Source organism: Tamandua tetradactyla, chromosome 6, assembly GCF_023851605.1.
Source record: "Tamandua tetradactyla isolate mTamTet1 chromosome 6, mTamTet1.pri, whole genome shotgun sequence".
In the NCBI taxonomy this organism is placed as follows: Eukaryota; Metazoa; Chordata; class Mammalia; order Pilosa; family Myrmecophagidae; genus Tamandua; species Tamandua tetradactyla.
In genome coordinates, this window is record NC_135332.1 from 130261308 (window position 1) to 130276766 (window position 15459).

Genomic DNA, 15459 nt, shown 5'->3' on the forward strand with positions numbered 1-15459 from the left:
TCTTTTTTTTCTTTAATTAATAAAAAAAAAATGTATGTTAGAATGCTGTTTTTCAAAGCATTTTCTCTCCAAGGATAGCAACATGTGTCCCTGTCAATTGATAGCTGGTTTATTGGTGCTTTGAGTTTTTTTGTTTGTGTTATACTTTTATTTGTAGTAAATAAAACCATAAAACTAGACAATGAGTCTTCTATTCATTTTCTTCATTGTGCAGCAGGGCATGGGGACTGGGGACTCTGGGCTGCTCTTTCCACGATGGCTTTGTGGGTCTTAGAAGAACCTTTGTGAGCAATCTCAGCTCAGGAAGATTTGTTACACATCAGCGGCACTTCCAGCTCCTTGGCATTGTGGATTAAGAATTTCCAGAAACCACTGTGCAGCGTGTGTTCCTTTTTTTGTGGCTCCCATTAGCAATTTTGCACACCAAGATCTGGCCTTTGAATCTTCTCTGTGCCCTGTTGTCAGTGTCTCTAGGTTGCTGCCAGTTATCCTTAATTTTGATATGTTGGGTGACAGGTTTTTATGAACTTCTTAGTCCTCTTTCTGATCATCTTGGACTCCATGAGGGGTCTGTGCTGCCACCTCCATATGCAGCAGTGAGGAAGAGAGGAGAATGTGGTATGCAAAGGATGACAGAATTTAACCTCTGGATTTTTGACTTGAGGGAGAGCACTCCAGTCCAAATGAACAGAGCAGGCCCATGGGGGTAATATTGATTTTTATAATCAAAGAATGTGAGCTGTGTGATACCAGTTCTGTGGCATCTATTGAAACTTGCTCTTTGGCTCAGAAAATGATCACCTTTTTTATAATATTTCCATGGTGATTAAGAAGATGGGTGATTTCCTTCTTTTTTTTTTTTTTTTCCTGTGGGTCTATTATACGGTTAGCACTGCAGTAGGCACTAGGAATAAGAAATATCCCATGGAAACTCTGCAGAGAGGCATCTAGGTGTGAAAAGATAAATAGCCCCACTTTTTCTGGAAAACATTCTGATGCAACCCTGTATCATTCTTGCTAGTATAATAAAAACTGCCACCAGCAACAGGCACCTAAATGAAGTTGTATTACATACTTTTAGGCAATATTTAATGCCTAAAAATACCTAAAATTCTTCTTCCCCCGTGACCTCTCACCTTAAATGGGTTTTTCCGGCTTTAAATTCTAAAAAATCAGTTCTGGTTAAAAGTTCAAAAAAAGTAATTATCATCCCTCACAAACATCAAATTCATTCTAGGTAAGTGTAATTTTGTAAGGTATTTTTAGTCTCTTTGCTCTAATCCTACAATTGCTGTCCTTCCCAAGGTGACTGGGAGTTGTCCTTCAAAGTGATGCTGGTAGCTGTTCTTTTCCATTACGGATGTTGCCTTATAATATACTGTGCCATTTCACTGGCATAGTAAATTAATGGAGTCTAGTTTACACCTGTCTTTCTTATCTACCAAAAGGAAATTTCACTATTAAAAAACCCAGTGGAATCTTGCCATTATTGAGTCCTGATTCTACCGTACTAAATTATTTAAATGATCTTTTATTCCTGGGACACTTGCATATCTAATTGTCAAGTTTAATTTATGATCCTTGTTATTTTCTAAGTATTTAATTGAGCTAGTGGTTATGGCGGAGTCATAAACCCATAAAACTCTTCAGTGGTAAACTAATTAGCCACTGCATCTGCCCTCCAAATAATTAACATTGTTCATTACTAACGATCAGCATTGGAGTTATTAAATGTTAACTTACCATTAGTTGTCTAAAGCAGAGGTTTTTAAACTTTTTTGATCGTGATCCAGAGTAAGAAATGTATTTCACAGGGCAGCCCAGTATACAAACACACTCAGGCAGTCACGTGCGCACATACGAGACAAATATTCCATGACATAAGAGCTATCATTGCCATGCATGAACAAACTGATATTTTCTATTCTTTTCTACTCCACTTTCTTTCACTTAAAAGGTACTGTGACTTACAGTTTGGAAAGCACTGACTTAAACCCATATACTGAAGAATCCATAAAACCAGTAAAATCTCTTGCAAAATTAGAACTTACTTGTTTCCTTCACCATTATACACCCACTTAGTAGTGCCAATTCCTTCATAGGTTGAAGCCCAGTAATATATACAGGCATTAATATGAAGGATAAACAGCAAATATCCAGTTGTTCGAAAGACTCTGGCAGGGAGAAGAATTGGAAAGTAAGGACTCATGTTATTCCTGGAACACAGCCTATTTTAATATTTTATTTTCCTTAAAGTCTCCACTGAACCCCTTCGCTTCAGATTCGCAAGGTGTTAACTCTCATTAGTACTGTATAAAATGATGTGCCACTGAATGTTTTCTGACAACAGTGACTTGACTGGGACTGACAGAGTGTAAAAAAAAAAAAAAAAAGAAATATCTTCTCTTGTCACAGATGGTATGAGTCAACTCCATGAAAGATGTGGTCTCACGGGTCACCTCTCCACTTTGAGTTCCATAAAATATGCCACATTGATTTAACTAGATATCTTTGAGAAGCTCATGGGGCTTTATGCTATGATTAACTGAGACCAGAGGTCTCTGAGCACGTGAAGTTCAGAACAACAAATGAATGAACTTCAGGTTAGGGGTGAATTGTGATGAGAGAGATGTAAAGTCAACTTGTGAAAGAGCACATTTAATATCTGTTCTCACTGAAGCAGATAATAAGTCCTATTATTATTTTTTTAGTCCTATGCTCATCAAAAACCTAATATGATTTTCATACTTATATCTCATTTGAAAATATTCAAATCTGTTTCATTATATAACCCCGTATTTTATGGAGCTTCAAATCTGAAATTGTCTCCTTTTCTTGAAGAGGGAGATCACATTCCTTGTAAATGGTATCTAAAATGCTACCATTGCTTCTTTCCCACCCTGTGCCCCAACTCTACTGAGTCATACTTTACCTGTAGATATATGCCTTGTCCAATATAGACTCTAGATGATGATTAAACTCAAAAAATGAGGCATACTATGTAGAAAAGAAGCGAAAGAAATCCAAAAGCATATTAGTCTTGGATACATCTGTTTAAATAAAATTATTTAAAATAGATTTTTGTTAGTGAAGATAATTTTATTCCTTCAGAAAACCCACCAGGGCCTATTTTGTGGTATTTTGCTCTTTGTGGTACATTTTAGCATGGTGCCCAATCTCAGAAGTCCTTGCTTTATTTTATTCGTACTCTCAAAAACAGTTTTGTTTGTGATGCTTGTTGAAAAATTGGGCTTCAAGACATTTTTTTTGAAAGCATATAAGTAGAACTGTATTTTAAAATAATTAAAATCAGATTCCCCTAGACATAAGGAAAATAGGAAAAAGATAGTTTAGTATTGGGTGGGCCATGGTGGCTCAACAGGTAAGAGTGCTTGCCTGTCATGCCCGAGGACCCAGGTTCAATTCCCGGTACCTGCCCATGTCAAAAAAAAAAAAAAAAAGATAGTTTAGTACGTGGAAGTCATAAATAGGTGTTAGGTCCTGTTGCTCAACATGAGCACCGATTTTAAGCAATTTATATTGATTGTGAATTAATTTCCACAAAATTTTAAGTCCAGTAAATGCTAGCATTCGTTAGCTCTTCTTGACATTGTTCAAAAACACAGTGAGTTCATGTGACTCTAACCTAAATGAACCTCAAAGTCTTTTTCCTCTTACTTTTACTTCTCTCTTTACTCTTACACTCACCCCCACTTGCTCTTTTATTACTATGTAACTATAAATACAGTATAAGATAAGGGTAAGAGCATGAAATATAGAGCCAAACTCCAATACCACTGCTGCCACTTACTAACAACCTTGTGACCTTGGAAAATACACATAATCTCTTAGCATCATGATTTTCTCATCTGTAAAATGGGGACAAAAGAGGGCAAGCCTTCTAAAGGGATTGTGTGCTTATATGAATTAACATATTTAAAGTGCTTAAAATAGTGCCTGGCACAAAGAAGGCAGCATCAGAATGTGGTCAAAATGATTGAAGTTGCCAAGAGTTTTGACTTTTGAAAAGTGGGGTTTATTATATTATTTAAGCCTTTAGATGCTTTATCTGCTACTAAACGTTAATGTTAAAGTAGAATCACAGGATTTTACAGATGGAAGGGACTTGAGGATTACTTCGTTCAAAATTTCATCCAATGTAGATATTACTGCAATAGAACATTTGGGATTAAAAAAAGTAGATGTAATGACTCTTTATTAAAAATGTAGGCCAATTGTTTATTTTTTCAGAATTTCTGCTTTAATGTTCATAGGAAGATAATTCCAATTTCTGGGAGCTAGTTTACTATGCTCTTTGATAGAAGTTTGCCCAAAGACATATTTATAAACTTAGCTTAAGTGTCCACTACAGAGAAAAGTTATCATATTCTTAATTTGTTTTCTAATTTAAAACTTGGAGAAATAAATGATAAATATTTATCCTAGAGAACTATGCATTAAAATGACACTGGAAGAAGTAGAATAATTTGACTATGGGGCAATGAAAAGAAGATCAACACTGACTTTTAGGACCTCCTATATTTTAAGAAAGAGCCTAGGGCTTTTGGACACTTGAGGGGTACAGTGATGGCATGTGAAGAGCTGGTGTTTTACAAGCTGTTATTAGAATGCTAGACAAACTGTCAAATCCATAGGGACCTGGGTGTTTCAAAAAGTTGGTTTTCCCTGAGTGGGGACATCTTGAAACTTCTATGCAAGCCTAGAAACTTGATGGGCAATGGCTTGACCATTAAACTGCTTTGAATGTTATGCTCTGTTTTGATTGAGATCTACGTTCCAAATCTCTGGTTTGGAGATCTCCAGGGTTGTCTTAGATGTCTGGAAATATTGGGCTAAGGTCCTTCTCAACTTGGGAAAAATCATGGGCATGAAAGGAAAGACAATCCAGCCTGAGGCTCATCTACCAAAATGACGAAGGTAAATAATTTGGAGTCAGGAAAATATGTGATAGAATCCAGACACTGCCACTCATCAGTAGTTTGCCTGGATGGATTTTTTCCCACAGTGTTAACCCTCAGTTTTCCAAACTCTAACACGAAGTCGATGGGAGAAATATATGAGAAAAGGAATTTAAAGTTTTGTCCAAGTATGTAGTCAAGTGTATATTCAATAAATGGCAGCACTTCCTATTAAGTTGCTATTACTGTTGTTGACAGAATCCACACGTCACCAGGTTATACTCAGTTATCTTCTTGAGATGGCAAAAGAGATAATCATCCACAATCCATAGACTCTTTGGTACTCTTTTAAAGAAAGTAGCATCATTAATGATTTATGTGGAATTTCAAATTCTGGCTTGCCTCAGATTCTTTTTAGATATCCAATGAAGCTACAAGTTATAAAATATTTATGGCTCAGAATCTTTTTGAATAGGTTATACATTCACACAGTTCAAAAACAGTATAAAAATATGTACCTTAAAAAGTCTCACTCCTTCCCTATCCAGACCAGTTATCCCTTCTATCTCTCCTCCCCACCACATATAACTAGTTTTATTAGTTTTTTGGTACCCTTCCAGATTTATATACATAGAAAAACTGAATTATTTTCCCTTTCAGTTACACAAAAGTTAGCATTGTTCTATACATGGTTCTATAACTTACTCTTTTTAACTTGACAATTTGTCTTGGAGGTCTTTTGATATCAGTAGGTAGAGATATTGCTCTCTCTTTTTGCAACAAAGTATTCTATTATGTGGGTGTACTACAGTTTCATAGCTAGTTCCCTTTTGGTGGACATTTGGATTGTTTTCAAAATTAGATAAATTTTGCATTTTTCCTAGAATTATAGAACTTTAGGTAAGGTAACTTAGGGGTCATTTAATGGAGCTGCTTCATTTTACAGTCAATATTCTAAGCATTCACTAACTGATATAAAAGGACAAATGGAAAATGCTCAAAATCATACAAGATTCATTTGCAGTTGTAGTTGTATTTAGAGGTACAAAGCATTTCTATGTTAGATTATAAAAATACCTGTAATGAGATATAGAATAAAAACAACCAGGAGCAACATCCGTCAGTATAAGCAATGATGTTTTTTCCTTCATTCATTAAAAAAAACTCATAGTATTGTTGAGGGCAGAAAAATGGAGGAACATGTGGGAAAGAATATTGGTAACTTTAGGATATTTAAAATTGCTCCAACATTTCCATTATTACAAGAAGAAAGCAGTTAAATATACTTGTCTTACCTTTAATAGCCTATTTGTTCTAAAAATTGGATTAAGCCCAAAGAAGAGATAGAAGACATCAAATGGTATTATCGATGCAAGATCCAACTGTTGGAAGAAGACACTTCACAATTATGGTGGGTTTACATACTTTTATGGACAGGGATGGATTTATACTGATGTTTGTGAAAGTTGCTAAGTCACCATAAATTATTTGTTGTTTAATCCAAAATTGCTCAGGTGGATATGCATGGTGCCACTGAAAAGCATATTAGCACTATAAAAACAAGAACATTACTGTAGCCTATTTTTAATATATTTTCCACCTGCATGCATTTGATCTCTCCTTGGGCACTGTATTTGCTGGGATTTTTGTTGAGCTGTCACATAAACTTCAGTGATGGCAAGGTTGATAATGTTAAAACACATTTAATACTGTTTTGAACATGAGGCCCTCGGACTGAAAATCAAGTCCATCCTGAATTCTATCTGAAAGCATTGCACATTCATTGCAGTGATATATTTTTATGTTTCAGTCAATTTTCCAGTGCTCAGGGCTGATTATATTGTTGGTGGTTCATCTGCACTCCTCAATTCTTTCTACTGCTGTCTACTTTTGGAACATTTGCTACCAGTAAACTGCAGTGAAAATGTCTATCAGAGACTGTGCAAGGGAAGAAGGAGAAAAGAAATGAAAATGATAATAAAACATTTTTTATGTGGGATAAAATCATTCATTTTCATTAAATTTTACACAATTTTAGAAATAAGGTACATTTAAAAAAAACATTTAAGATATCTTAAGACAAAAACATTCAAGGGCTTTGTGTAAGACCACTCGCATGAAATGGAGAGTTGAGGTAATTAATTGTGTAATGGAATTTTAAAGCCTTACTGCTGTTTTAATAGAAATTGAGCTTTTATTCTATTGACTAGAAATTGGACAGAATAGAATTTTTAGTTTGAATTTACCAGATTATCTATTGTAAACAAATTATGTCTAAAAAGTATCGGTTTAGAAACTGCCACATATCTAAAAACCTCATTGATTTTACCCTAGAGATACGGATCCTCATAATAAGATGAGGCAGAACAGTTAGTAAAATAATGTCTTAAAAGTAAGAAAGGAGTAAAACCCTGAAGTTTGTAAAAGGCACATTGCAAGACTTGTTGGAACTGAAATGGGATAAGGCATCGGATTTGTCCACAAGCAGTTTATAATCTAACAGTGGGCTAACCAAGCACAAAAATAAGTATAATACAATGCCATAAGCCAGGCAGCAGGCACTATGGGAATTAAAAAGAAGGGGTGACTGTAATTTAATGAACATAACATTTGTATACATAACTTAAATATATGAACTATTTTAGCTCTTATTTAAACTCAAGAAAGCAATTGAGAGTTTAGAATAAGCTTTGTGGTATTTACAAAGAATATTCATCCACTTTGTAGAGTTCATCAAACAGTGTAGATTTTATGAATATGCCTAAGTGGCAGTTATTTTTTACAAAGAAAATAAATTGGAGATAAAAAACAGATGAAAGGGGTTTTAATAATCATAGAGAGCTAGTAGGAACAGTTTGGGACCTCAATCCAACCATTTATCTAAATCTATATCTTTATCTATTTTTGGCATGGGTATGCTCCGGAAATCGAACCCGGGTCTCGGGCATGGCAGGTGAGAATTCTGCCACTGAGCCACCGTTGCACAGCCCCATTTATATTTGTTAAACAAAATTTGAGGTCACTAAGGTGTTGTCCCTAAAGTAAGAGGCTGAAATTGATTCATATAGATTGGATAACCTTGGATACCCCTGAACTCTACCTATTTCACAGTTATGAGAACCAATAAAAGAAAGTAACTTATACATAATTATGGGCCATAAAACACAAGATTATACTGTTATTTGAGGAGAGGAAGATTCCAAATCTGAATAATTGCTTCTTTTCTATTTCTTATTTTGCTTTTATGAACAAGGAAGAAACACGAGTAGAAACAATTTTATAGATTTTACATCATGTTAAATGAAGTAAAGGATGGAATTCTCTATGGACAAGACAAAGCACACCCCTTTATTGATTTTTAAGTCAGAATTTAAAGATGGGCACTAAAGTATTTGGCTCTGCTTAATAAAGACCTATATATTGTATCACACATTTGCATATATAAGGAAGTATATCATTAATTATTGAGAAGCAAAAACTTTAGGATTGCTTTTGCTTAATAAAGCTTCATCTGATGAATTCTGTTATAAAGGCTATTCTAGTAGGAACAGGATTTGTTTTTAGAAATCTATAGATGGGACTTAAAGTCAAAATGGTAATGGATTGCATGAAGAATATTGAAACTGTTGTAAGTCACCTACCTGAAATTTTGTAGAACTCCTGTAGTGTCTCTTTAGCTCATTTGAATCCACCTGTAATATGTTATATTCATATTTCATACTAATTTTCGCAACTTCATCACTTTTTTTCTCTATACTTGCAATTTATTCCCTTTATTGTTTCCTTCCCCTCTGTCTGTACTTACCCATTCTCTCACATCTTAAACAAGGTTTCCTTGCCTTTTGCGCTCTTTTTTGTTATTGCATAGTCAAGCTTCATAAGAGGGCCACTTACACTGTTCTCCTCCATATTCTTCCCTCCCATTTATCCCTCAACCCATGTCAATATGGCGGCAATTTGACTTCTGCCCACTTCTTTTATTCCATAGACTACCAGAGCCAAGGCTACCAGTAAGCTAATTATCACAACTAGGGGACACTTTATGGTCCTTAGCATCCTGTTCACTTTGTGACACTTATCATATTTTGGAAGTACACATATATTTCTTGGCTCCATGTGAAAAGGGAAGCATTTGTTAGTATTTGGATCTAAGAAAATTAATGCCATTACTGGATGTATTTTCTTATGTTTCAGTTACAGGTAGGGAGCAATTTTCTAGAAACTACTTAATAGTTGACCAAATTATTATATCTATAACAAATGGAAGCAGTATCTTCTAATAGTTGTCTTCCAAGCTTTCCAAAGTTGGAAAATTTAAAATATTGCCCAGCAATAGTAAAGATTGGCTAACAAACACTCTAATTCCCCCAATCCCCACATTTTTTAGAAGAAATTTTACCCACATAAACAAATTAAATTCTACAGAAGTATATCAGAAAAATATATAATATGCACATTTAATAATTTTTACTGTGCAACAAAATGGCTTACAGAGTCACTGTAGATAGGTCTAAGTTGATAATATTATAAATCAAATAAAATTGGTCAGCTTCTTCAAAGCTTAGCTGGCACAGACAGACACCTTTCAGGGGCTAAGCAGATAAATTGCAATACTATGCCTTCCCCCTATAAAGGAAGAATTATTTTTTAGCACATTTATGCCCTTACTTTCAGAATTTTCTATTATCTTATAACTGAACATATGTAAATAAAACTAAAACTTGCTAGATTAAATGCAAGTGCCATCTAGTAATTTTAAAATCCCACTTCTTTGGAGCACTAAATAAATTTGTTATCATTAGCCTTATGAGGATCAGCATGCTTACCGGTAACAATTAGGCATTTATTTTTAAAATGTCACCCCATTTAATTCTCTCTTTTTAAAGCCTCATCATTATGCAGGCAACATTTCTTCAGGGGAGGCTTACTTTATGAAGGATATGCTAATTTGCATCTAAATTCTTTTCCAACAGATAGTTTTTGAAGAAACGCTACAGAGGTATTAATATATTTACTCATTGTCCACCTCTTCTGATACACAATTCACAGGAACTCCTTAATTTTACCAAGAACAGCTAGAAGAATTTTTCAAAGATAATAATATTGTCTGAAATAATAGAAGACACATTCTAAGAGAAAGGTAAACATTAGCAACAGATCAACTATAGTGCAGATTAAATAATTAAATTCAAGGAAAGTAAATCTTTAAAACAAGATTGCCATTTGTTATGGATTGAATTGCACCTCCCCAAAAGATATGCTCAAATTCTATCCCCCAGTCTAGTGAATATAATCCTAGTTGTATGTAAGACCTTTGAAGATATTCTAGTTAAAATAAGGAAAGGAAATTCGGACACACACAGAAAGCAAAGACAGCCTTGTGAAGGAGGCAACCATTGAGGTATGCAATAAACCAGAGAAGGCCATGGATTGCTGGTAAACCATGATTGGACCCTACAGTCTTCAGAAGAAGCGTGGCCCTGCCCATGCCTCCAGAACTGAAAGACAATAAATTCCTGTTGTTTTAGGCTGCCAGGTGTGCAGTACATTATTAAGTGGCCCCAGGTAACTAAGACACCATTCATTTATTTCTTCAAACATTTCTTGAGTATCTACTCTTGAAGTCCTATGGTAGAGAGGAAAATGCTCCATTTCTGTCCCTATTCTAAGAAATGTACAATTACATAAGAAAGGTAGCTATATCTACAAATATGAAACAAGAGGGAGAAGTTAATAACAGTGTGGGAATTCATTCATTTAATTCATTTGATAATTTACTGATCATCATCTAGATACCAGACTCTGGGTTTGGGGTATATTGTCTCATTTAATCCTCAGAGGTTTATAAGATGGGAACTGCTAGTGCCATTTTATGGATGAAGAAGATTATGTTCAATGAAAGGGGTAAATTCATTTTCTTTAAGTAACTCTGTTAGCAAACTTCAGGTGCAGAATTAGATTCTGGTCTGTTTGTTTCTACTATGTCATAATTAGTCTAAGCTTTATTTAACAAAATTGCCTAATAGCAGTGTGAGTAAAGTGTACAGAGCACAGAAGAGGGAGTGGTTACTTTTCTTCAGGTCAGTTCATAAGCGGTAACTAGAAGATTAAATGCCAAAAGCAGTGACTAAATGGAAGGCCTGGCTGGTGTTGTTCCCTGATGGTGAGGGGATTTCTATGGATACTTTTGTTTGGCAAGTAAATTTAACAAAGGGTTGTGGTGCAAATATCTCATCTAGGAAGAAACTCCACAGTCATTTCCAACTCTATTTCTGCTGTTTATAAAGGAAATTACAGAAAAGAGACTTGATTGAAATTCTGCTCTCTTTGCAGAGCATTAGTTTTGGAAGAAAGATATTGTAAATAAATGTTGTGGAAAACTTGTAAACCCTCTTGATTTCTTCTCTTGTGAATTTTAGCACCTCAATTGCAATTATCTATTGCCTATTACTTGTCTATATTCTCTTAAGGCTTGGGAAATTAATCTTTCCATCTTACAGTCCTGGTGTAGTACCTGTGGCAGCTAAAGAGGTTAAGTAAATGTTTGTTGATTGAATGAATTAATTAATAAGTGAATATTTTGGTGGAATAAACCAACAGCTAAATGTGGTGAGAACTTCAGGTTGGGTACTCAACTCACAAATTTCTTACTAAAATGTAATCAAGATCCAAAGGCTAAAACTACCTACTCTAATTTAAAGAAACCATTAAACTTCTTTTGAACAAACAAAGCAATTAGCTCCTGCTCTATATTTGTAGCTTGTGATAATGCATTTTAAGTACAGCCCATTGAGTGTTTTTTTTTTTTCTTCTTATTTTTCTTGTTTTTAACACTCTGTTGCAGGCAAAGGGCCCTTAGAAAATTGAAAAGAAAAATCTCCCTTTACTGATTTTGTCATTTTCCATTTGTCAGACATTGATTTTCTCCCCCCTTGTGCATCTAATGGAGGTTGAAATTAGTGCTCTTTTTTTGGTTGTTGACTTCTTATTTGTACACCATCATCATCATTCATCAAACTGCCAGTGAGCTCTAGGGATAATGCTCAGGTCCACATAAAGGGATATTTTGAACAGATATTTTACCATGGTGTTGGCTCTTGCTTTTAGAATTTCTTTCTGGGAAAGATTTCAAGTATAGGGGCATTTCCTGGGAAATAATGTTTTTAAAAAAAAGGAAAAAAATCATCCAAGCTGCTGATTTCCAGTTTTCTGATAATTTAAGCTTTCTTGGAGATTCATAGGAAAATATTTAAGAGAATTAATATATACTATTAATATATTATAATTAATATAATTATATTTAAGAAACCTATTTCTCTTCCCCAAAAAATACCTATACCTAAAGTGCCATATACTTAGTCACTCTGCTCTTCTTATTATGACATCAGATTATGTGTTCTGTGTAGCTGTCACTGGGACATGGGAATAGGCTGTCACAGTAACATTGTTGGAAAAAGAGTATCGTTCTGGCTACCTAGGTAAGAGCTGAGGAGTTTAGGCTCTAAAACTTGGGTGTGTTTGTGAAAACATATTCTTCTGTGTTCTGTCTTAGATTGACTGGAGTGGCTGTGAAATTCTCTATAAATCCAGGAGAAGATAATTTCTCCTAAGGGCAAGAATGCTAGTTTCTGTGGTAGGCCACTGCATTTGGTCATGAGGAATGACCTGTGATGAGTCTAGAAAGCGAGGAATGGAAAAGAAAGTGATTAGAAGATGTCATATTAATAATAAAAACAAACTGTGGCGGCATTCTGTGTCCTCTGATTGTTTACACAGCTGCAGGCCATGTGGCTTCCTCACCATAGTTTGGCTGTCTCAATCAATGGATGTCTTGATGGTTCATTGCTGTCTCATTCTCTTTGAGGGCAATCAAATCATTTTCTGCAATGACGAAAATCTTTAGTCCAATGTGGAAACACTAATTACATGTGGTTCTTAAGCACTGAAAACATGCGTAGTACAACCAAAGAACCTGCATTTTTAATGTTATTTAGTTTTAGCTAATTAACATATAAATTTGCATGATGCACATGGCTAATGGCCAGTATATTGGATAGTACAGTGGGTCTATACTGGCTAAAAGGGCCATGACATCTTTTCTTTTCTTTTTACATAAGGTTTGCTCAAAGTGTTCATGTCTAAAACCTAGGACGTGATTTATATATTCTGTGTGAGCACTATGCTCGGTGCTGACTACAGACTGATGAACAAAAAATAGACGATGTTTGAAAAAAAATTACAGCCTAGTCTCTCTTACAGTGTACCTCCTAGGAAGGTTGAGTAGACTCTAATGAGTACAATAATACCTGCCTTTTAAAAATATTGAGGTTAATGGCAGAATGCAATATGGTAAGAGAAACTACTGCTTCATAGGCTGTTTGAGGTTTGATATGTACAGGAATATGTACTAAATTATTTCTTCTTTTTGCATTGATAAAATGCACATTTTAAAACATTTTGGTAAAATATATGTCTGGTTTGTATCTTTGCATCCTCAAGTATTATCAAATTCTGAAAGACGTGCCAACCCAAACCAGCATCCTGCAGTTGTGGAGAGCATGGATTTTGTAGTGAAATGGATCTGAGTTTGAATCCCAGCACTGATACTTTCTAGCTTTGTGCATTGATCAAATCACTCTTCAAATCTCAGTTACCTCATCTATAAATGGGCTAATAATAATATCTTCCTTACAGGGTGGCTGAGAGCATTAGGTGAGACATTATAAACAAATTAACTAGCATAATAATGACAGGTAACAATTAATACACACTCACTATGTCCCAGACAGTTTCAGATACTTTACATGCATCGATTCATTTAATCATCTCATCACATAATGAGTAAGGTATATACTGTTATTCCTATTTTGAAGATTAGGAAACCAAGGCATGGGGAGATGCATGGTTCCCAGGACTTGGTGAGCATTCTTTGGTGATATGTGGCTATTATTATTATTACTCGTGCTTTCCTGTGGTTAAAGACCCATATATGTAGAGATGGCCAGTGAATCATTAAGTAAAACAACTTGTGTAAAAGGGAATTTTATAAAGCTTAACAGTAGCTAATTTTTCCTGCTTAATTTAGCTATTTACATATATTTTAGCTTCTGAAATATCCAGCAAAAGCATTTGTGTCATTTTATATTCACGGCTATGCATTTAGTGTGAGTTAAGAATTATAAAGAAAAGAATTATGGGCCCCATCAGGCTGAAGATAAACAATCCTGGCGCCAAGGTTACTTGTTGTAAAACTGTTAAGAAATGCTTATTGTAAAACTGTTCTTATCTGCTTTTTTGCAAAACAGCACCTGTGACCCATGCTCAACCCCCACCCCCCTCATCTTACCCTTTAAAAAGCTTTTGCAGACTTAAGTTCGGGGCTCTCTGTTCCTGCGTGTTCAGCGAGCCCCACACATGTGTGGAAAATAAACCCCTTGCGTGTTGCATGAGAGAACGTCTCTTGGAGTCCTCCTTTGCGTGGCAAAATTCTCAAATTCTTACACTTGCTTAATTATTAACTTTTTGGTAGTTCAACCTAACAACATTTATTTGTCAGTTTCCGCTTCTCCCATGCCCCACTTACTATTATGTCTCCTCCTCTTATAAACTGTATTCTGGGCTGGATTAGTAGCATATCACACACGTAGATGATATCGCATATGATGTCCGTAGTCAGCCAGTAGTGTGTGTTGTCTGGAGTTTGATATGGGAAGACTAGGCGCAGTGGTATAAGCCAGCAGTTCCAATTAAAGGCAATGGTGACAAGCAAGAGCCACAGGAGATAGAATTGATCTAGAAAGATAACAACTGTAATAATTTAAATAGCATGTGACAAACAATAAAAGAATTCTCCTGCTTGGTTTGGTAAAGTTAGGGCATTATCCTCTGGAAGTAAATAATTTGCTGTATGAGGCTGTATTAAAGCCAGGAGGCACTGGGTTTTAAAAGGTATGTTAAGTGATTTTTCAACTTGTCTCCTAGAGAAGTGGCCACTCTTGAGTCTGTCCCATGGGTAACTACATTATTTGGATCGGGAAAGGGGATACTCAAGAAAAGTCAGAAGTATGCTGCCCAGGCATAGCTATGGCAACAGATCTCTTGCTCATCAGTAGTTAATCTGCATCTACAGGGTTGCCCAGAGCAGGAGGGGAAAGACCCACATCTTGCCTGAGAGGAAAGCCCCATGGGGATAGTGCTAAAAAGGGGAAGCAGGGAATCAGCCCATTGAGGCAATTCATGTCCCTTCATTCATTGCCTTTCTTTGCCCAAGGAAGGATGGGGAGGGGATTTGTTCAATTAGAATAATTAACAATACGAACCCATGGAAGAAGTCAGACTTTTAAATTTGTTTAAAAACATTTGGTGTCAGTTCACATATTGCTTCATGCTTTGGGGCTTCCTTTCCAAAGGTAACTAGGGGCTGTACACTCCCTGGACTGCCTTTTGAAAGCAGGCAAGGATATTTTATCTCTTTTCTGCACCAGAGAGGGGCACATGATCCTTTGCATATTATGTAGTTTAAATTCTGCTTTTTAGATAG

General features: G+C 35.5%; 1 protein-coding gene across 1 annotated transcript in view; it reads right to left on the reverse strand.

Moving 5' to 3' along the window:
* Positions 1-15459, reverse strand: part of CNGB3 (cyclic nucleotide gated channel subunit beta 3) — a 153289-nt gene that overhangs the window by 62303 nt on the left and 75527 nt on the right. The window contains exons 6-10 of the mRNA XM_077163224.1: positions 14503-14711; positions 8561-8611; positions 6215-6301; positions 2933-2997; positions 2052-2174 (exon numbers count right to left, since the gene is read on the reverse strand). Of these exons, the coding sequence (XP_077019339.1) occupies positions 2052-2174; positions 2933-2997; positions 6215-6301; positions 8561-8611; positions 14503-14711 (535 nt within the window). The remainder of the gene's footprint in view (positions 1-2051; positions 2175-2932; positions 2998-6214; positions 6302-8560; positions 8612-14502; positions 14712-15459) is intronic.